Here is a 24,350-nt window from a genome sequence, read left to right as displayed (position 1 = left end):
TAACAAGCAACACAATTTAGTGTAGAAAGGCTTATGACCATCTGAAGTACAAAAGACACTCAACTGAGCCAACAACTTCATCGTTCGTTTAAAGCTTGTCTATTCTGTACTAGATTTGCTGCATTTGAGGGGGCACAAAATTCAACCTCACAAACTGTATATAAATCGTAAAAGTTCCCTATAAAAGAAAGGATGGAAAAACCAATTTACTGCATAAAGTTCCCTGTATCTTTTGGCATAACTGCATGCTGGCAGAAATGGTGACAGCAAACTTTCTCATTTATCTGAAATGTTAAAACAGCTGGTGCAACTGCATGTGTCTGCCCTTTGGAACACTTTTCACTTCTATGACCCTCTAACTTAGGCACTGCTTTCTGATTATAGGAACTTTTGTCAAATTTACATTTTAATGGAAAAGTGTTTGCATAAAGTTTTACTTCCAAAAACATCCTAAAAACAATAATAAACACAAAAACAAAAGGTTCCATGGTCTGAATGCCAATTTCTCCTCTATTTTTTGTAGTAACAGCCAACGACCTAAAAACAGTTGCACTAATTTTGTTCCATTTGTAACAGTGTTCTGGGTAAACCAAACAATTAATCCTCTGCAACAGAGGGGCCTCCTACATGCAAAGCCTTGACAAATACATAGTTACAGCTCAGCTGATGTTTTCCATAAAAAGCATTCCAGTATAGCACACGTACCTTCTCTTTCTACATCATCATTAATGAAATAAGTATTTCTTAAAGTGTAAAGAATCACAGCAATGAATATACATTAATCAAACAGCTCTGCTGTTTATGAAGTCTGGAGTCCAATTGTAAGAACACCCATTATTGGCAAGGTGCATCTATCAGATTAAATCCATTACTGAAACAAGGAAGTGCTGCATATGTATGTCTTGCTGAGGTGTAATCATGCTGCTAGAGCTGCCCAAGAAATATGGAATCAAATCATATTTTCCTCATTAAATGGAGGACACTGTTAGTTTCTTCTATATATTAACATGATGACTTCCCTAATTAGCCATATTGCAGAGCTAGAATTCCAGCCCATCATAAGTAAGGGTATTTTACTTAAGTTTTAATAAAACGTGGTATCACTCACACTAATCATCTCTTTAAGCTGTCACAGGTTTTTCCCCAGTAACTTACAATTTTGAGCTCCAAACAGCTTATAACAGGACAGAGCAATACCAGCTCCCAAAAATGGAATTCAGGCCCAATTATTACTCAATTGGGTTTTGGTTTGTTTCTGTTTTCCTAGCAGCATTTCAGACAGCAATAAAATGAAATGCAGGCACAGGTTTTCCCTGTTCACTTTGTAAAACTGGCAGTCATGCAGGGGATTTTCAGAATTAAAGAAACAGGATTATAAAACCACAGAATTGACCAAGGGCCTTTTTCATATAGAGTATTTACAGTTAGAATCATAGAACAGTTAGGGTTGGAAAGGACCTTAAGATCATCAAGTTCCAGCCCTCCTGCCATGGGCAGGGACACTTCACACTAAATCATGTCAGCCAAGGCTCTGTCCAACCTGAACACCGCCAGGGATGGAGCATTCACGACTTCCTTGGGCAACCCATTCCAGTGCCTCACCACCCTTACAGTAAAGAACTTCCTCCTTATATCTAACCTGAACTTCCCCTATGTAAGTTTGAACCCATTATAATTAATATTGCAGAGTGACAAGATTTCAAAACGGGCAGAATTCTGGAAGCTGTTTCAGATTTCATCTATTCCAATATAGCAATTCTAATCACAGATGAAACAACTGAACATGTTATGCTACTATGTCAGACGAAGTTGAAGGTAAAACTAAACTGAGGCTGGAGTTCTGGGCAACAAGGCAAAATACTTATACATGTGGTAAATGCAAGAAAAATTAAATTACTGCAGGACAGATGTGACATATGTGCAAGCAGTGGTGCTACACATCATTAATTACAGGCATTTCACACCAAGTGCTACACAAGATAATGTAAGCATCAATGACACCAGCTCCTTCCCATCTCTTGCCCTAGTGACATTCTTTTTTCCATTACAAGGGTTACTTCTCCCACGAGTGTCATCTTAGATATCTTACATGTTCATGTTTGAATAAACAAACTCTACTTACATAAGCTTTTTTAAATAAACCTCTGCAGTTTTAATATTAACATACGTTTTATAGCATCTTAAAACAGCAGCTACATGCAAAGCTGTAACAAGTGAACTAAATTCTAAATACCTGATGAATGTTAATACTGTGTCCTTTTAAAAATAAATATTATAGATTTTTCACTAGCTAAGACCTAAATACTGTTTCCATTTATGCTGTAATTAAAAGATGCACTAATTTGCTTCTAGCACAGTTTTGATTTCTTAAGAATTTTCCAAAAATTCAGCCAGAAAACTATTTCTGGTGGTGTATTGGAGGCTACCCTGTGCTCCTTCTGCAATTCCAAATGCCAAGTTATTTAAAGAAGGAAGTACACATACAGGTATGTATGAGTTAACATGCAGTCCCTAAAACTGATTTGGAGACACAGCTGGGAGACAAATCTCACGAGGCACATGTTCTATCACAAACCTAGCTGGTACTAGAACATGTCTAAATTACTGCTGTATGGCCCAAGATACAAAATGAAAAGCAAGCAACTATGATTCTTCCCCCAGGTATTTTTTTCCGTGGGCATTGCTGCCACCACATGGCTGAACAGCTGAACTACTCCTACACTTCCTCTGCCTAGCAGATGCTAACCAGCTCAGCATGCTACTCCTTCTACAAGCCCTCTCATTCCAGCTTTCTGCTCCAGCCTCACACAAAGTCCCATCATTGCCACTGTCTTCCCAAATTACTTCCATCTAAAAGAAGACAAGAAGGAACCCAAAGCATTCAGATCTTGCTGACAGTCTCTGCCCAAGTACAAGCCACCAGCTGTAAGGAGCATTCCAGTGCTGTAGAATTATGCCAAGCCAGTATTCACAAAGAGAAAAGAAAATCTTACAAATGCCAGTCCAGGTAAATGAAGCCTAACTGATGTGCCAACAAAGGCTGAAATAGTTCCTTTTGTTATCTACAGAAGTGCTAAAATCATCAAAGAAATACCAGCATATGTTACAGCTATGCATTACACTCCATCTCCTGTGGGATAAGGCTGCATGAAGCACTCTGAATAACTCAGCAGCACTCTTGCAGAGTTTGGGCCTGACTTCCATGTATTTGAGCATCACATTTGAAATAATCCAAAGAACCAGGCAGTTGTCAGTAAATACCATATATCTTTATGCTTTCTCTAGGTGATCAAGAAGACATGAGCCTGCAGGCTCACAGTTTACTTTTTATTTGCACAACCTTTTCCCCATAGCTTTCTAGAGGAGTGGGGGAAAAAAAAGTATCATGTATGATGACAAATCCCATGTATCATTTGGCAAGGCCAGAAAGGAAGTAAAAATGCCCCAGGGCTTCTTGAATAAAGCTAGGCTGCAGAAACCATTAATTCAACAGTCACTATCTCTGAAGGACTGCCTAAGAGAACATCTCAATCAGTCAAGTAAGATGTAAGGCAGCTCATGAGTTGCTTTCTCTTGCATACCAATCAAGAAAAAAAAAGGATGTGAGTACACTCACCTTTTTTGCCCTCTGTGCTATATTAGGTGTTCTAGTGAGAAGCTTTTCAATCAGGTATTCTCTATTCTGCAAAACCAACATTTGGCAAGTTAAAAATCAATACAAGGCAAGAAGAAATTTCATGTAGATTTTAAGGCAGAGCAAAATTTACTCATAGGGTTAAACGTTTTACCTTGGCTTTCTGGAAAAATTTGCATTTTAAAAGTTCTGCTGCTGTGGGCCTGAAAGATCAATAATAAATTAGAACAGAAAACAAAGACCCCTCTCAGTGAATACAGTACAAGACGTTAGTTAAATGGTACGTCTCTAACACTTCTGAATTAGTACTGTATGAATGGGGAATGAATGACAAATAGCTACTGAATTAATTCACACATACTCACCACATACGAAAAAAATAAGCCTCTCTACAGCAAAAATACAAAAAAATAAAAATCAGTCTCTAAGTTGCCAATTTCCCCCCTTTTTCTTTCAACAGAAATGTATTTTATCCTTAAAACAAATAAAAATGTAATCAGGTATTATTATGTTCTTCCCCAAGTAGACTCTAGGGATGCAACTGAGCTTTGCTCCACAGCAATAAAAGAATAATTACATTTTCCAAACAGCAGTACCAATACCTGATACCAGCATTCTTTTATACTTTGTTGATGTCAGCAGGCATTCACAAAAAAACTACGCTGACACTATTAACATGATGCATAAACCAAACAGAAAGTCATCAGGAGCATCTTCCACCCAAACTGACAAACAAATCAAAGCAGCCCAGACATTTCATATTTACTTGCAGTTCTGCTTAAGTCTTTTTCTTCCTATCATTGCCAAATTTAGGATTTTTTACATTTTCAACAGGTAATCACAATCTCACAGCTACCAAAATAATTCAAACAGCAGGACTTGTCTCTCCTAGCTTCAGGCATCTAAAAAGCTACTTATCTAGGCAAAGCCAGACTCTAGTACTGAAGCTGACTCTGAAGAGAAAGCGAAGCATCTCCTCGGATGAAATAAAATCCTCCAGGCTCTTTTCATCCTTTTCATTAGGAGCCCATACCCCCAACCAAGAGTAATTTTGACACAGCTAAATTTAGGGAAACCAAAATCTCCAGGAGTCATTATTTCTAAATGCACAGAAGCAACATCTGCTATAGTTTTCAATTTGAATTAGAGCAAGAGACTGGATATAGCACAAACTAGGTAAGGCAATGGAAAGCTGAAATTTGGAAAATTTCAGTCTCAAGAGAAAAAAAAGAAATCCAGCTTATTTCTCCGAGGACATATCTAAACAGCAAGTGAAATATTAAGTAGTGTTAAGTAGTGTGTATGCACGTATCATCCCACTCCCACTAGAAATAATGAAACTCCTGACATCAACTAAAAGCATCCGATTTAGAAACACATAGTAGTTCCACACAGCGTGTGTTTCTTTTCTCCTCCAAAACACCAAACTCTACAGTAAAAGAGTTATGATTAGTGGTACTGTGGAATCAGTACCATGAGGCTTAGCAGTAATTCACCTATAAATCTTGGATGAGCAAAAAGGGGAGCATTTAAAAAAAATAAAAATAAAATTAAAAATAAATAGATCACCTTCTGGGTCAAAATTTTAAAGTTCTATTTCAAATTAACTCTTAACTTCAAGACAAGCTACAGTGATCCAGTACCATCACATCTTGCAACAGGGATATGCACAGTTAAAAGCTCGATCCTTAGCGAAGTTTTATTCAAACTAGTGCTCTCCATTTCTCTACTATTAACTATGCCAGACACTTCTGAACTGCTCTGGACATGCTCTCTGGGCCTGTTTTTCCACACAGGCCATGGCAATGAATTGCAGTCGAGGACTGTAAACAGCATCCTTGGCACTGGAGAGAAACACCTATGCAGATCCCAAAAAGAAAAACATCATGGTCTGAAACAACAACAGTGCTAACCCAGTCCCCAGATTTGCCACAAAGAACAGGCACTTCTTCCACAATTGATACAACAACAATGGAGGCATCTCCATGCAAAATTAAATCCTGGATTGGGAGAAACAAAAAATAGCAATGACCGCACAATACAAGGACACTTGCTCCTCAGAGTAACTGGCACACACACAGATCTCATCACCTAACTGGTCTAATTGTTCAATTCAAGGCAATCCCAAGTATGAAGCTATTGCACATGTTTAAATCTCAGTGTAATAAATTAGCATAATTAGTTTAAACACTAATATTTCAACACTGATGTGGTAACTACAGATCAAATAACTCAGCACTATGTATTCAAGGAGAGAAGGAAAACCCATTTTAATTCTCAGCTTCTCATGTCTGCATACCAATTTAATCTTACCCTTAAACTTGCTGGACACCGGAAACTAAAAGAAGCTTGATTATATGTCACACATTTCATCCTTATCTGTAAGCAGCCTAACTGCAGTGCTAAGCTTAAAACTTGCTACTAAAACCACCAATTGTAAAGGGTTTGGGAATCTGAAACTATACACAAATGACCTCTCAGTGAAAAAAAAAAAAAAAAGAATGTGAAAGATTTCAAGAATAAAGAAGTTGCCACACAATCTTTTTCTTAACTATCCTTGTTCTCTAGTATTGCTGCTGTCACCTTTTTGACTTCACTCCCTACAAAAACATCCTGGATTAAGCTAGCACAACAATAAAGATAAGTACCCACCATAAAAGACCCACACTCAATCAGTATTGTTCTCTCAGAACTCTCTCTTTTCATAGAAATACCAGCTCTGAAACTCTTCAAAAAAAGTGATATATTAAATACCCTTAGGAAATAATGTTAATTAGAATGTGCTTGCTCCAATTCTTCAGCAAAAGAAACCTACAACGATGGGTCTGCATAAAAATTAATAAAGGATAAATAAACTAATTGTTCTGGGAACCTGGGACCTCAGCAATAGTTTTGAAACAACTGTTCAATAATTTCATTATCTTGGCTATTTCATTCACAAAACACAGTAAGAACAAATCATAAAGATACTAGACATGCAATTGACTACATAAACATGAGGAAAACTACATGAGCTTAGAGCCTCTAAGTTTACAGTAAAAAATATATATACCTCTTAGTAAGTAATTTTCTCTGGAAATATCCAAGTTACTAAGCTTACGTCACAAAATAAGAAAAACAAAAATAAAGTTTTTTGTTTTTTTTTTTTATTTTAAAGGCCAAGAAACTCATGTGTTTGGTTACCAACAGTTCCATCTGATCGGTCTAAACAGTCAGACCTATAAACAATATCCAGATTTATACCTTCCCTCAGATGAGAATTAACATGTATAGCAAGGACTTTTATTTGATCAGTTTGATTCAACAGTATAATAAATAAAGTAGGTAACCACCCAGAAGAAGAAAAAAACCTGAATGACAATCAAGAGGCAATTCCTTCTCCCCAGATGAAGATGACTGAAGGCTGCTATTCACAAAATTCAAATCATACACTTAAACATGGTGTTTAAACACTGGAAACTTAAGTAGCCTGTATATTTAAAAAATAATAATTGTACTGTACACGGCAATAATGACCTACCTTTTGGAAGGATCTTTTTGAAGGCATAATGAAATTAGTTTTCTAAAGGATTTGCCATACTTTTTCATCATCTCCTTGTCCTCTACACCTGTCTCTAAAGTGGGAGGGTCATTTTGAAGCGTCAGCATTAGCACCTATAGTAAACCCAAAGAAGAGATGTTGTAAACAAAATCAAATCCAAGCATGTGGAAATTAAAGGAGAATAATATTACACAGAATACATATATTTATAGACATCTGGAGTTGCTATTGGAAATGAAGCAGTAATAACTATCTAGCAAAATTAATACAGCTAACAGCATTAAGAATACAAAGTGACTGTTACTTTCATAGGAGGGTATTTGTGATAAGGTGCTGCTCCTGTTGCTAACTCAATGGCTGTTATCCCAAAACTCCACATATCAGCCTTGAAGTCATAACCTCGCACCTGGAATAGAACCAGAAAAGAAAAACAGGTTAGTGATATCTCAAGTTCCAGAAATTAAAGAGTTAAAGTTTTGGGGTTTTGGGGTTTTGGTTTGTTTAAAATTAGGAATACCTGCTCCATTACTTCAGGGGCCATCCAACATGGAGTACCAACAAATGTTTTCCTTACTTTGTTACGAGTAACATCACCTCCTGTTGCTAAAAATGCACTAACACCAAAATCTGGGAAGGGGGGGGAAAAGAAGTCAAAATCTGTTAGACTGCAAGCAACAAAGCAAAAATTTTACACTTTAGAAATTAAGTCAGTTCATAAAAGCCTACTAATAGGAACTCTCCATTGCACAGCTTACCTTTGTTTCATGACACACTATTGTTGAAATGCTATGGAAGGAACGGTACAGTTTTGTCTGGAAGATCTACACTAGGATGTCCTCAAGTTTAACCTCCTAGTATGAGCCTTGCTGAATAAGATTACAAAGGGCTCCAGTACATTTGTCACCTAAGGTTTTTGAATGTGCACTCTGAGCCAAGTTTTGAATGGTTTGCATCTGCTTTTCTTCAAAAATAAGGAGCTACTTCAGTATAGCTACCAAATTTGAAAGCACTTTAAACAAGATGGAATACTATATATAATTTTAATACTCATGGAGGTTTAACAAATAAAAAATAACCAGCAAAGTGATCAACAACGTGCATTTAATATTAGATGATGACACAGTTTTTTCCAAATTCCAAAATATATATATATATATATATATATATATATATATAAAAAAGAAGTGTTCTGTTAACCTGTTACTATGTCATGAACAGCTGTATGAGAGACAGGAGGAGAATGGAAGAAAGAAGAGCGTATTACCAATGTATGGAGAAATACTGTCACTTTGACTAGAGCTATATCAAGAGTATTTCAGTCACACTGAAATCAAGTAGTTTCCTACAGATTTACTTCAATTATTGTTTTCCTATTTTTGTTGTGAATTGAAAAAAAAAACCACAAACAAAAAGAAGCAAAAAAAACCCAAACAAATAGTAACTACAGAAAATGTAATTTTATTGCTTTCTGTTAAGCATCACAGACTTAAATTCTGTACCTCTTCTACATCATTAAAACACAAAGAAACAGTAGCCAAGAAGCAAGCTTCAAGCAACATTCTTCAATTTTCCCTGCAGCTTTCCTGATGAATAAAAACCCCTATTTTTTCTCCCAAGAGCCTGTAAGTTACAGAATAGACGGGTTTTATACATATTTCTGAAAAGCGTGAACAGCCCCAGAAACACCTGCTTCAGTTTTTAATGCCCTAAAAATCAACACTGGTATTAGTGACAGCTCTCAGAATAGGAGCTATTCTATGTAAGGAAAAGCTGAATAGGCAGAAATAAAACAATAAAGTAGATCTTTTACAGGTCCTTTCAGGAACTGAGACACCCAGCTAAAATCCTGACTTAAGCTTTGCTCCCCTACTGCTGTTCTTCCCTATTAAGATAACACTGATTTTGAAAAGGACAACAAAACATAAACATAAATGGGTGAGGGAGGACATGAAAACAAAAACAAAAGACAAAAACTAACTAAATTTTCTTTTTGCATGACCTTCAAAATGAAGCATTGTAACACCTGAGAAAGTTGAGTATTTATTTGAGTCAAGTGAACATTTCACTGTAATACTAGTCAAACACAGTTGCATGTTTATAGACAGAAAGAACACTTTGATAGCTGCTCAGTAAAAACAAGACTTTAATTTCCCTTCCCAGGCATAGCTTTCACAAATACTGGTTATTTAAGAAAAGACGTGACCTACAGTGGAAAGCTTCCTATCACATAGCAGACAAATTATTACTGAGAACAAGTTACATAAAGAAAGGGAAATTTATTACAAGGAAAGAGCTGAACAATTCAACAGTGTTATGCACTAAAAGTCATATCTAATACCAAAGGAAAAACAAATTTAATGAAGAGCCCTGATTTAACTGTATTAGTAAAGCATTCTGAAATTAAATAGAGCTGCCTAAATAAGCATAGCTTACGAATTATTTATTCCCTAATATCTTCTTCACCTCAACAAGGGTTGGGCACTTGGCCAAGCCTCAGCCAAAGCCAACAATCCAGAGTTAGTGTTAGGCATTGGGTTGGGAGAGAGACGAAGCCTAGGGCCTCCAAGGGAGCTGGGCTGCAAAGAGACCACTAAGGGAAGATACAGGCTGCAAAAACATTTTGAACACAACAGCTTTTTCACCTCAGTCAGGGCTCGGGCTCTTGGCCAAACCTCAGCCATAACCAACCTCTAGGGATCAGGCCTGGAAGAAAGATAAAGCCACTGTTTCCATGGCAGGGAAGCCGCAAAGTAGTTGCTGCAGAAAGGCACAGGCTGCAAAAATAATTTCATCCTAACTTTCTCACCTTGGCAATGGTGGTAGACTTCAGACTAAAGCTCAGCCAAGGCCATGTGTAGGGTTATGGTTAAGATTGGGAAATAAAGAACACAGTCCCTATGAGAAGGCAGCTGGCCAAGGAAAGCTTGGGCTGCCACAGCTGTCCCTGATAAATCTTTCTCCTCCATCTGGTTCGAGTATCTGAGACAGAGGCTCTGCATATTTTTCAACAGATCTTTTCCCAAACATTTCTGTGGGTATGGATTACCACAGGAATTAACACCCTGAGAACCACTGGTGCAATGGGTGAGTTCACACAGCCACTTATGCACACAACCAAAAAGAAGGATCTTCTGCCAAGATTCCTAAAAACATGCATTCCTTTTCTGACAGGTTTTACTGAAACTGTCATTTCTTGTATGGACTAAATGCATTATACATCCCATACATTCTACACATTCCACTAATCGCTGTGTATGACTGCTCTTTGCTATATGCTCCTTACATATCTGCTCCTTCAATGGTTTCTTGCGTACTTTGACCTTAGAATACAGAAACCATGATGAGGTACCAATCACCTTGTTTGCCCAACACCAGATCTTACAAACTTAAAACAAAAAGTTTTAAGTAGAATGTTGGAGCTGAGGAGCAGCAGTGACTGTTGAATATTGTATTTGTGAAAACTTCAGAAGTTTCCTGCTCTGTACACCAGAACATCATACTTTCAGAAAAACAACCTCCCCAGTCTACACAAAAATGTGTATTTTCCTCTTTCCCACCAAAGACTGAGCAGATTCTCTGTGCAGAACCTGCAAGGTCCATAATGGGAGGTCTCTGTAGAGCTACCCCAATTCTTTGAAGAATCTATGCCCTTCTATATCTACACAATGTCTTTTGTCAAAGAAACACTGGGGTGAGCTTCATTTGTGAGACACAGTCCCTCAGAACCCAGAAATCCTAATGGACAACTCTGTCCTCAAATATTACACCACATATATATTAGCAGTGTGTGCTGTGGATACATCTTTTCATTACAGAACCTTGGGGTACAGGAGAAAAAGCAGTCAAAACAATGGAAGTTCTTGGAATGAATAAAAAGAAGTAAAATTATGAGATATTCATTCCCCTAAGACGAAAGGAGGTTTTACCTTGTCATGGCAAAAAGATGTCAAAAGGATGAATTTTAGTCTCTCTGACATTCAAAATTGGCTATCAGTTAATCTGCAACGTTCAGCTGTCCCAAAGAGAGCAGCCCAGCCCAACAAAGAAACTAAGTTTTGACACTGCTGCACTTTTCACCTGAACATCAGAAACAACCTGGTATTGAAATAATACATGACAGAAAGAGACATCCCACATATCTATCCAGCCACTGAACTTCCTCAGTGCCACATAGACTGGAATGCCCTAGAAGCACAATTAAAGTTTTACTCATTAAGATGCCCACAGCAGAAAGGAGGAAAAGGTCAAGAAGCCAAGCCCTGGAATTGAACTAGAAAAGGATAAATGAAGCTGTTGTTTGAATGTTATCAGACTACTGGAAGAGTAGATTTGCTTATGTGTGAAAGTAATGATCTAAAGTCAACAGCCTTGTTTCAGATGACGCAGGAGATTTTATCTTTCAACTTTTCAGTTATTATTTTTAACTAAGTTGGCTGTTTAGATATCTACTGCTTTACAATATGAGAAGATCAAAATAATAGTTGAACGGAGACGTAGAATCTCAGCAGTTGTCCAGAGTGCTATGCAAAGTGAAGACAACTGTGGGGTAAAATCAAGTGAATAAACAAACATTAAGTATCATTAGAACTCAAGTCTTTAAAATTGAGCACCTACTTAAAAAGTCTTGAATTCAAAACGGAAGACTCAAAACTGCTCCGATGGTTTACCTGCCAGCCAATCTCTGCCCATCCAGTCCCATAGTTTTATGACACTGTCATACTATAGCCTTTAAAATATATGTTTACGCAGTACTTTGAAAGCATTGTTCATATAAGAAAAGAACTTTTGGCTACAGCCATTTTTATTACTGAGGGCTACTAAACAAAGCTCTCATTGCTGGGTCATAAGCTATGAACTGTAAAAGGCCTGAGAGTATGCTGGGAGACAGGGTAAGTATCACCATTTGCTCACTCTATTTTCCAGATATCCAATACTAACTTGAGAGATGAGATATGGGGTCTTGCTCAATACTTAAGCTCTTACAAAGACCAAATAATTTGATACTTACAGACTACCACTCAAGAAGGATATCAGTACATTCAGAGGACACTTAAGATGCTAAACTGTATCAAACCAATACCATTACAAGACAAATGCTAGAAATGACAAAAATAATTTGCAGTGAAATATATTTCATGCATCTCAGTGACAAGCTATAGCCGTCATACACAAGTGATTCAAAAAGAAACATCAAGAGGACACTACAATTTTACCAGTATGTTTGATGGAACACAGAAAAATATTGTATAATTTCTAAATCATGTATCATTAATCAAGAATCCTGAAATCTGAAACTGGGTAACTTGCAGGTAAAGCAACTCCAGAAGGAATATTAAAAGCCAACAGAAAAATTTATACCTTTTGCCCCTAATCCAGCTGCAATTTCCTTTTATTTAGTCATTATTCTACCACCACCATTACCTGCTATTTGTACAGAGCCATCTTCACCCAGAAGAATGTTTCCAGCCTTCAAATCTCTAGAATGTACAAACAGAGGTTAGTATGAAAGTAGCTACATGCACATTTTCATAGATAAATAAATATTGCATTCTAGTTTCACCAAACAGCATTTTAAAATATAAAAGACAGAAACAGAGACTAAAGTATAAAAACATATTTGATTTACAATAAAACAGAGTGCAGAACTCAAACTCTCATAAACTCTCTCTTTATAAAAGACCCAAATTCATCTTTGGCATAAAACAAGAAGGATCCAGGGATGGATTTTGAGAACAGAAATACTGAGGTCCAAAGTCTGTTTTACCACCTTTTTTAAATATAATCTCAGAAACTGAGAACTTTCAGAGCTTTAAAGCAAGAATTAATGCTCTCACATCCCACTGCACCACTAATGAAAAGCTGGAAAAAGTTCTCCTCTTTGACTTCTTCAGAGAAGATACCCATTTTCAAGGAAGGTAAATATGCTGTAGATTTCTACTCAATAAAATTATGAAAAGCTCACGAATAGCAACCATATTTTGTCATAGGTTATCTGACACTGAAAATGTCAAAAATGCAGCATGTGCTTAACACTCACTATATCCAATTTAACACATCATTGACACATAATGTTAAGAAAAAAACTTTCTGGGTGTTTGATTTTTTTTGTTGGTTTTCATTTTTGTTGCTGTTGGGTTTTGGTTTAGGGTTTTTTTACAGAAATATGCCTCCCATTCTTAATGCACAGGATAAATCTTTCATGCAGAATGTACCATAAATGGTAAGAATCTGAGCAAACTAATCTTTCCAATGTTCACTAAAATTATTAACACATTCCTCCTGAAAGGTAACATAACCTGTTTCCTTACGCATAACAAGAATGCATTGAAATAACAGAACAAAATCCCTGAACAATTTTGGAAACATCTCCAACTGGCAAATACCATTTGGATAGCGTTCCCTGAAATACCACAACATACATGAAACAAGAAAAGCACACTCTGTTGTCTTGAACAGGACTTCTATGGTACTGCACCACTTACAAATCACATGTTATAAAAAAGGAGAAATCTCAGGTGTAGAAATAGATGTATCCTTAAAAGCTAACAAATGTTCCTTTTGCAACATCAGTGTAACAGAAGGTTACGAATTAAGGTTTGAGGCAGATCTTTGGCATTCCAGACCAGAACTCAAGATAATTGTTCTTTATTTCTCCATTTATCTCAATTTTCTCTCTGCAAAGGGAGGAAATAGTTCTTGATTTATATCAGAGGCAGTTCATTTATAAGATGAGGCATAAGATGTACACATAAAGAACAATTACCCTGCTACATCCGCACTACCTCCATTCTCAGAGTTCTTCAGCAAATCGAGTTTTTGTTTAAAAGATTCACTTATAAAAGGCTAGTGTTTGAAACAGACAGAAAGCCTGTTGTAGAAACCTTCCTTTAAAGGCAAATTCACCTCAGTAAAATTAATTAGGGAGGTCAGAGTACAGCCCTTGCAACATCTAAACACTGGAAGCAATCTGTGGTTTGCTACAGCAGATATGGATAAATCATCCTAGGGGATCTGCACAATTTACACTGAGGAAGTCAGTGGAGACAGAACATATAGAAGAGAACAATCACTAGATGATATACACCAAGATGCAGTTCCATAGTATTAATACCAGCTTCATGTGCGGTCATAGGGGTCTGTAGAGCTGTAACAGACATTACTGATTACCAGGAAAAAATAAATTTCACATTATATAGCAGTGCCTGTGTGCCCAAGGTTACAGGCTTACAATAACCAAGTCACAGACCATATCACACAAACTAGATTCAGATCAGATTATCTGGAGTACCAGCAGACACAAGAACACAGACCACAGTCCTGGCATACTTAGTATAGCACAGACCTATCCTAATTATAAGAGAGACAGAGTAAAGACCAGGCAAGTACTGAGCATTAGTGACAACCTGCAGTAAAGATTACAGCATCTGCCTGAGCATTATTATTCGGTAATTACTGATGGCATTTACAGTATGTGAAAGGGACTGTACAATTTGTTTAGCCAAGCAACTGCAGCTGACCAGTATTAATAAACAATACGCACAACTTTGAAAATGCTTTTCATTGTGTATATGATCCTACCTGTGAATTTGCCCATTCCTGTGTAGATAGTCTAAGCCCTCCAAAACTTCCTTAAGAATTGTTGCTATTATGGGTTCTTCAAGGACACCATTTTTGTGCTCACCTCGGTTCACAATATACTTTATTATATCAAGCATTGAACCTACATTGAAGATCCAGAAGAAAAAGCATATATACAAAATTATCAATCAAATTCTTGAGTAACTTATATTTCTTTGTTCTTTTCATGCTACTGCAATTTAAGTCTTTCCACGTAAGCTCTCGGAACAAAGCACACCGCTACCTTCAAACAAGAAAGCACCATTTTTGTGAAGAATACTGTGACACTCAATGATCCATTAGAAAGATCTGCTAACAGCTTTCTAACAGAGCATTTATTAAAAATTCTGGAGTATCCCATATTTAACAGCAAAGGTTTTGGTTTATTTTCCTGCTTAGATTATGGTTTATGTGTCCACAATGAAGACATGCAAGACTGGAAGGAGGTATTCTCTGCAAACAAATGATGACAACGTTCCCAGTGGCACCCAATTTGAGACTGAACTTCAGTTATTAGAAATCTCAAGGAATCTAACAGCAACATTTTCTTTTTATCCAAGCATTTTTCAACAGCTCACAGTAAGTTCCTCTCCTGAATCACTGTTTTCTCTTAGGGTCTACACTTGCTTTTGATTGAACTGAACAATTAAATCAAATGTTATGTAAGAAATGTTCTTTTATGAGGACATCCCATCCTTGCTTTATAACATGATGGTGCAGTAGTCTGCTGCCCTCAAGACTAATCTTGAAGAACATCATGTAACAAACAAGACCACCACATCTTATGCTGGAACCCTGCTTTTCTAAGCTGGAAGCACATTCAGTTCAGTCCCTTTTTCCTCTTCAAGGAACAAATAAGATTTTTACACCAATCATCATCACAAAAACTGTAATGAGTATTCGGTTAGTTTGAGCAATAAATAGGATGCAACACGTGTAATGCTTGTCCTAGGAAGAATCTTACTTGAATAAAGACTGAAAAACACTGAAGAAATGAGAAATATATGCACTTCTACAGAAACAGAGTAGATTCTAGAGAAACACAAAAAAATGCCACACTGACAGAAATGACTTAATTCTCATCCATTTTCCCTACAAAGCCTTAATAGAGTTTTATTATATTGAAACAGAATAAAAAAATACAGTATTAGATCAGCAGAATTTATCTTAGCAATTGTTAGTCTGCATTATCAATATACATATATAAACTTTCAAAATCTGCATATTCCTGCTATGTCTTGAGCTTCATTCCATGGAGTCTCCCTCCCCACTCTTACTTTAGAATCAATTAACCCAAAGAAGGTACATTAGAAATCATCCAATTTACTTGCAGCAAGCAATACCAGTAACTTACCCCCACTTAACAGCTTCATAACCAACCAAAGTTCATCCTTCACCACAAAAGATGTGTAATAGGTCACCACATTGGGGTGATTGCATTGACTCATTGCTTGAATTTCTTTCTGTAAGAAATACAAAGCCCAACATAACACAGCCAGCTATCAGTTCTGCTTGTATAGAGAGAAAGTTTAATTTCCAAAGTGAAGTACTACAACAGAATTGAAGTATGCATAAAATATGCATCAACTTGGCAAAACATTTCAATTTACCTATAGATCTGCATGCAGGACGAAACATTATTGCAAAGAACACAAGGGAGGTTTGGCCAGGAGATACAGGCATAAGTACACCAATTTTCTCCTGAATACAGCAAAGAAATTACTGTTAAAAGTCCCAAATTCAGAGTGAGCAATGAAGAATGAGCGGTCTCCAAGAGCTGAAGGTACAGATACAGCTGGACAACAAAGCGCAAGGGAAGAACAAAACGTACTGCAACTTTCCTGTTCAAAAGGGTTATGAAAAGAGTAGAATGGGAGCAGGTGGAAAAGGAGGAAGGAAGTGTTGGACAAAGAACACAGCACCACTGGCTCAGCTACTGTGGGATGGACACGTGGTCACCAGAGCCACGCAATCAAACAGAAGTGCAAGAGGAAAATCAATGTTACAGACTAAAAGTCAGAGGAAACAATTGACTAAAGAGCAGAGTCACCAACAGATGCACAACGTGGCACTACCAAGTAACACCATCTATGACACGCCACAGCTGTACACATCAAGAATGACTGCCTTGTATCTGTTATTTCAAGCAGAGTCCTTTTTCTATTCACTCTTTCACATAATTGTTCTGTAACACCTTTCCAGCAGCTCTCATTATGCTGCCTAACCTTTACGTAGGAGCATTTAGGCCTTGTCTGTACCAGAGGGTTTGGCTTCACACCAAATCAAGCTCCCACAGCCCTATGTCTCTCCCTCTCCACCTCTGGTCACAAAGCCCTGATCCATCACATGGTGCTAGAGGGCATGTTGCTGGAGGGTGAGCCAGTTAGGGAGCCAACCCAGCTAAAAACTAACCATTTCCACCTCCTCTCCATCCCTGAAAAGCAACTTTTTTCAGGTGGACCCAGGTTACATATATGCTGACTCAGCATCACTGGCACAATGCAGGCACTACAGTAGTCCCTCTTAAAGCTGCTACAGATGCAATTTTCAGCTTGCAACCTCAATTCAGCAACCATTTCAAAGACTTCTTTTTTTTGCAGCCACTTTCTAATAAGAGCTTAATTATATGTGTTAAAGACTGTGATTTAATCTTGTGATGCCTGTTGGTGACTATTGAGTCAGGTTGTAATTTGACGCACATTTCAGCTAGTCTTGCTGCCAAAAGTCCTCCTCCCTGTACAGCTTCTGAGTCCTGAACCAGAGAAGGATGAATGCCTGGATAGAACCTGAATAACTGAGCAACTTGCAAAATAGCTCTCCCCCTGCCAGGAGACAGTAGGTGGAAAACAGAAGATAGATAGCATGGGCCACACTTCCCTTTCCCAGAAGACATGTCAGTTTAAACACAAGTCAAATTACTGCCTCAGGCTCTTAATTCAGCTACCCATACTAAATATTAACTGTAACTCTTCCACTCTTGTTACTATTTCATTTCTTATATTGTTTTATTGTTTTCTTATGCTGGTAATACAGCAATGGCTCAAAACGTGTATCTGCCACTACTGAGCAAAAATACACCTAATTTAGGTTTTTTTCCACACATTAATACTGCAGAAATGTAACTAATTTACTATGGGAAGCTTCCCTATCTTTAACTGAACAGTGCTTTGAATATTTTGTGTGCCTGAAACAACTCATTGGCAAAAACTGATCTTTCACAGTAACGACAGCCAAAGGCACTTTTTGTCTCAGCTTTGGTGACTTTTTTTAAAGAAAGTCTTTGTAAAGCAAAAATAAACAAACAGAAAGCACTCCATGAGAGATAAGGGATTAAACTTCAGTCAGGAAAGTATTAATTTCAGACTTGCAGTTCTGGAGAGCCCCTATCGCACACAGAAGGGTATGCCTCCACAGACTTCAGTTACTTGGCTGAGGCCCATGCTATGCACTTGTGAGAGAGAAAAGCATTCATATAAAATACTCTGCCAGAGAAAACGCTTGCAGCAGGTCATCCAGGAGCACGCCTCAAAGCCTTCTTCACATTCACATCACTTTAGACATTGGATGGCACCAAAGCCATAAGAGCAGTGATAATTTTAAATTTAAAAATGTATCCCTCATCCCTCTGCTTCTCCCTCCCTTGTGCTAGCACAAGTGTCTGTGCACCGCATCAGGAAACATGTCCAGGTTAAAAGGTAACTTCTTTTTGGCCAGGTTAATCCTGATCCAGTTTCACTAAGCAGCTGCACAAAAATGTGTGTTAGCCTAAGGGCAGGTGGGTAACACAGTTAATAAACAACTTGCAGACAGCTCCTTTCGGGGCTCACAGGACTGAGTCCAGCTCCCAGGCACCAGGCAGGTGCCACCGCTCTATGAGTGCTTCCCCAGGGCCGTCCCCACGGACTCCTGGGGTACGGCTGTTTGAGGGGTTTGGTTTAACCTCCAAGGGGCATCTCCAGATAGCCTGCTTTGAAGGGCTATCCAGACCAGAAATGCAAACAATTTAGAAAATCTATTCAATCAAAGAAGCCATTCTATGAGAATATTCTTTGGCTTGTAGTGTTACGGGGTTTTTTTGGTTGTTTTTAAAAAAGAACAGGAGGTAAGGGGATGGGAGAAGATGTCCTGTCAGCACAGTACTAAGAACAGGAACTCATTTCTTGGCTCACGAGGTTAAATTACATTTACATGTAGTGAGAACACAGGACATTGCAGGAAACAGAGCATCAAATTTCAGGAGTTTGGCAGTTTGTGTTACATTAGTATTATTTAAACTCCCTCCCACACTGCCTTTCTATTTTAACTGACACTGGCCCAAAACCTAAGCCTGCTTAGGTGGGCACCAGGCTCACTGCATTTTCCACTTCTCTGAAGGCCACACAGCTCAGAATTTGTGAAGGGTGCCTTTGCACACCATCCGTAAGCACTCAGCAGCAGGGGTTTACAGAACAGCATGATCAGAGGGCAGCCAGTTTTAGAACATCCCTGTGCCAATGGAAACTGTTTGGTCAGAAAAATTAGTGATAGAAAACCAAGCAGAAAAGAGTGTTAAAAACCCCAAAACAGACGAGCATTCCAAGTATAATCAACTGAAATAAAAATGTCAGTACAGTTGTAACAAGTTTTGAAGGTCAATGATGCTCTTTTCCTAATTTTCTAATTTTAAACTACTTTGAAAATCTATTAGAACTGAGTCAGAGCAAGTGTGCTTCCCCTCACAGAAAAAGACTTAATTATGTGTGTGTAGGCATACACATGTGTGCATATAAAAATGAATCATACATAGCCCTTTTTTTTATTTAAACCCTCCTAACCAGGAACTCAGATAAAAACAAATCAACAAATAAAAGAAACAACAAAATCTGAACACAGAAAAAACAGAAACTGACTTACGTTAAAAGAAATAGAAAAGATGATATGGACAGTTGTCTTTGTACCAAAGGAAAGTAGTATGGGACCAAAAATCCAAGACCTATTGACTCATTTGGAAGACAGCAGAGACATGTCAGCAGTAAAAATTCTCATGCACTTGCTAAGGTAACTTTGTACAAGCTGGTAACTAACTGCAGTAATTTCTCCAGACCACCTGAGTTTCTCTGCAGATATTCAGCAGTTTTGTCTGGTTTTATTTGTTGTAATCCAGTAATTGTTAATTCTCATTATTGGTTCAAATTCTAACAAGACCAAATTTTGACCATATTTATATTTCTGGTTGTATAGAAATGTTCTTTATGGTCTGTAAATGTTAATACATAATACACAGCATCTCACCATCTCTTTCTAAACACAGATCAGAATTTATCTTTTGAGCTTGTACTTGACAAACTCAAAAGATAAATTCTGTGAGTTGAGCCTCACCACCTCAGAGGTAGTTTCCACTACCACAATCCTCAAACAACACAACAAGATCTCATACAAGCTGCTACATAAACTGAAAGCAAATGCCATCAATCACAAGGGGAAAGGCATTTTGGGTCCTCCACTGTAAAAAAGCCATTTTATCTGAAGAAACTGGACGGACCATACCCTCTGTATCAAATTCAAGATATCTTTTGCACTGGCAATTCCCTGCTGAGGAGATCATTTCCTTCAGAGGCAGGAATTTCTGCATTAGAAAAAGCCCACAGTCTCTAGGCAGTAGTAAAACCTGTGGAACAGAAGAAAGTGTTCTCACTTTTAGAATGGTTTTGTCCTTCAACTCTTTTTATGCTGCCTATATATAAATAAGCATTAATTTTATAAGCACCTGAGTAGAAGTATTAGAAAGCAACAGGTTTTGCTCTTTAACAGTTCTTTGTGACTTTGGATTGCCGTAACCAGTGCAGACAAAAAACTCTTGCAGTCCCTTTTACAAAGAGCCTCTTATAGGTCTCTTCCTTCTCTGATCAGTGACCCAAACAAACAGCATTCCTCAAATGGCTTGTTACTGCCTATCGGAATAATGCATATTATTAGCTTTAACAAGAGTTTCCTTGTGTAGATGGCAATGTAGCCATTCCTACTTCTCCCCTCAACAGTTATCATTACAAAATGATCCAACAACTAGTTTTTGACATGTTTTGGTGCTTTAGACATTTTAAGGAGGCCTACCAAATTTTACCCTTATATTTTTAATTAGTGTTTAATCAAAGCAAAATGTATCTTTCCTTGGTATTAAAAGACACACAACCAGAGAATGAACTCTTGAAAGCGAGTCACCAGAAGGCAACGTGCAAGGTTCTTCCCATGGTTCTTAACAGTTAGTTAACCTAAAATCCAATGTCAAACTTCTTGGGTTTGTGGCATTAGAAAATGTATGTTAGCAGAATATATTTTTAGGGGAAGGGCATAATTCTTTTTGATTATTTTCAAACCCTTTTCCCACTATTAGACTGAATAAAATTCTACCCTCACTCTTGAACCAAGAAAAAAAAAACAAAACAAAACAACAAAATCAAAACAGAAGATAGTCTCCATGCAATATGTTCCCCTCTGCTTTACTTACAAGTAATTCATCCATACTGGTCTGGCATTTTTCTAGGTTGATCCTCTTTATTGCTACACGTTCTTGCCTGGGTTTGCATAGTGCTGCCTGGACAACTGCTGTAGCACCACTACCTGAAAAAGGGCAGAAAAGGAACATGTTCTTAATACAACATAAGTTTAAATGAGTGACCAATGTAAGAACCCTACACTGACAAAGAACTTAAAATCTGTTCTTCATCCTTTTTCAGTGCTTTCCCCACATGCACACCTTTCCACTTGGTAAAGCAACATGCACACTTCTCAAATGGATAAGAAAAACCAGAAAGTTTCTGTTCCATACTCCAAAAAAAGCGTTCCCAAGTTGACAACTTAAAATGATGTGCTTATTTATTAAATCACCACTCAATGCATTTCATAGTTTGGAAACCATTACACTTTTAGTTTTGGACACATCTGTCTTAATCAAGAACATGACTTGCACATCTAAGACTACATAAAACATTATGTCTTCAAGTCAGTCCCTGTTTTAACCAAGGATTAACCAGGTTTTAACCAGGTTTTTGTTCCGTCTATGTAATGAACAGAAAAATATCAATAAAATTGTATATGCCAATTCTTCTACAGTTTCACCTGTGTTCCTGCTTGTTCATCATGATTAGGGTAACATCCTACAAAAAGCATGCTGATTCTTGTAAAGAGTGCAGGAGGCACAAGTATCACATCAACAAGACGAAGATGCACCGTGCTGAGTGGCCCCAGCAGAGAAAGTCAGTCATGCTTACTTGACATGCAAATCACATATGGTCAGACAACTACACTGGTAACGAAACTTAGTGGAATTTAATAAAATTGGGGAAAAGCATTAGAATAATATTCTTTAGTATGCTTTATTTGCAAACAGCAGGAGTAACAGCTCAGGTTGCTTTTTTTATCAAGCACCCACTGGCTTTGCCTCAGTCAGTATTGCCTCACTAAATTAATGAAATTATTGTAAGCAATATTCAGAGAGATTTACCTGGGTTACACACTTGCTGCCACTTCAAATACTGCAGTGTGTGCTTCCTCAAAGTAACTGCTTCGTGTTAATTCACGCAGAAATCTAAATTCCCCCAAGGAGGAGCTTCTCACCTGTATGCAGTTCTAATTATTTTAATACAAATTATGGACTTCTTGTAAGTCATGAATTGAGCAACATGTTATATTGGCCTGCTCGTGCACTATGTTCTATTTATGCTCAGTAATGGGCATGTCCTAGATGAATACAAATGGTGAACAAAAAGTCTTTTGTTGTCAAGCACTACAAATGTGGATTCAGTTACCAGATGACTTACAAACAATTGAGAGCTTTTCACTCTGCACATCTGAAAACAGCACCGACAATACCTCATGACTAGAAGTTGTTGTCCATGTTTTAATTGCCATTTGCTTAGCTACTTTCATGTATTAGTTCACTTAACATTTTCACCCAAATCGCAAAGCTTTTTAACGAAGTGTATCAATTTCATTACAAAATTCTGAGCTCATCTTTAAAAAAGTCTCAACAGGACTAACTAGTCCTGTTTCTGCAGGATGCGGTCACAGACAAATATTGACACATCCTGTTCTGCCTGCTGACAGAACAAAGCCTTTAAAAATTCCAATAATGTAAGTAATAAAAGAATTAAGAGATACTTCAAAAATTAAACAGGACATCCCAAGGAAGGAATCACTAAGTCAGCACTATTCGACTCAAGACAGACCCATCTACATCACTTTAATGAACTTCTCATACAGTAGACATTGAGACACAAAACCTCTTGTTACTTTGACTACACAACTGTAAGTTAGGGCGAGGGAAGTAACCAAATTTTTAGCTCTTAAGGATACGGGAACAAAAACCAAGATTTTTCTTCATGTATCTTTTTCATCTATGCCAGTAGTTTTAACTACTTGTAGGAAACAACCAGATCTTCACTTTCAAAACAGACTCAGATACAAAGGCCACATAAAGGACAAACAGGAAAAGCACACAGAAAAATTATTCAGCCCATGACAGGATGGAATCATGCCTGCTTCCTCAAGTTAAATGACAGCAAGCAACACTTCGAAACATTTTGGAAAAATCAGATTACAAAACAAAAAAGGCCTGTGACACACCTGACCCCATCCCACTGTATCACTTGCCTAAATTCTGAGACCCCAAACCAAAGACTATGTGCTTACTACGGTTTAAAAACTCTTGACTGAAAACTTAATTCTGAGCTATCTTTATCCACAAGTTGAAGATCTGTTCCTCTTTTCCATACTGAAAGAGGACAAGATGCAAGATTTTAGACCATAAACTAGAGTTTGAAGTTTATGGATATAAAAAAGCCTTTCAAGTGCATTTCCCTGTTTTCTCCTCAGAGACAACTTGCAATGGGATATTCTTCACCACAAGAATATGGTGCTCTGACAAAGCAAAAAGCTTTCTATGTTTAGAAGAAAGCCAAGCTACTTGGTTTCTTCTTTCTCCTTCCTCTTGAATAACCTACACAATACAGTGTTTTGATAATAAATGCAATCTGCACAGCCTGCATTCTCAGTGGGACATACATATAAAACCTGTCTGGAAAAGCAGTTTCAAGTACTGAAGTAGGAACCAGGCAATGGCGGATATATGCATCCTTCCTCTTGAAAGGTAATTCCGCTCTCCTGCTCTGGCTTTCAAGATGAACAACAGGGAATAAAGATGAGGAAAATCTGCAGCTCTTCCATCTGATCAGAAAAGTCCTTTTGTGTCAGTAAAGAGATGCTCTTCTTTAGCCTACTAAACAAAGAGAAGCGTGAAGTGTGCCAGGGGAGTAATTGTTATAAACAGAACAACCCAGATAAGCATTTCAGTCAAGAAATAACAGACTACACAATTAATGCACTACCGTACAGTGAAGCAAAAGTGTCACAGACAACTATTCAGCATAAAAAAATAGGGTCACAGAAAATTATTATAAAGAGATTACAGTCAACCATTCCTTGACAGAAGGCATGACTTCTTCAGGTATGCTGCGTCTCACTAGTCTTCCAAAACCCTCACAGCAGAGGGTTCCCTGCTACAGAGAAGCTCTCTTTGCCAAT

General features: G+C 37.6%; 1 protein-coding gene across 5 annotated transcripts in view; it reads right to left on the bottom strand.

Moving 5' to 3' along the window:
- The window catches only part of STK39 (serine/threonine kinase 39), a 99,071-nt gene that overhangs the window by 57,749 nt on the left and 16,972 nt on the right, over positions 1-24,350 (bottom strand). For 4 of the 5 annotated variants that reach the window (XR_009723906.1, XR_009723903.1, XM_061343285.1 and 1 more), the window contains exons 2-10: positions 21,277-21,389; positions 16,147-16,255; positions 14,754-14,895; positions 12,597-12,652; positions 7,693-7,802; positions 7,480-7,581; positions 7,155-7,288; positions 3,789-3,837; positions 3,617-3,682 (exon numbers count right to left, since the gene is read on the bottom strand). Coding sequence is in view for 3 of the 5 variants with exons in the window: in XM_061343285.1 (XP_061199269.1) it covers positions 3,617-3,682; positions 3,789-3,837; positions 7,155-7,288; positions 7,480-7,581; positions 7,693-7,802; positions 12,597-12,652; positions 14,754-14,895; positions 16,147-16,255; positions 21,277-21,389 (881 nt within the window). In the remaining 2 variants the exon portion in view is untranslated. Of the gene's footprint in view, positions 1-3,616; positions 3,683-3,788; positions 3,838-7,154; positions 7,289-7,479; positions 7,582-7,692; positions 7,803-12,596; positions 12,653-14,753; positions 14,896-16,146; positions 16,256-21,276; positions 21,390-22,272; positions 22,489-24,350 lie in introns of those variants that run through there. The other variant, XM_061343308.1, reaches the window with a different exon arrangement.

Source organism: Neopsephotus bourkii, unplaced genomic scaffold (assembly GCF_033783945.1).
Source record: "Neopsephotus bourkii isolate Nb327-2 ecotype Australia unplaced genomic scaffold, CSIRO-AGI_Nbou_v1 NB_196, whole genome shotgun sequence".
Classification (NCBI taxonomy): Eukaryota; Metazoa; Chordata; class Aves; order Psittaciformes; family Psittacidae; genus Neopsephotus; species Neopsephotus bourkii.
This window is presented reverse-complemented; position numbering and strand designations above follow the sequence as displayed.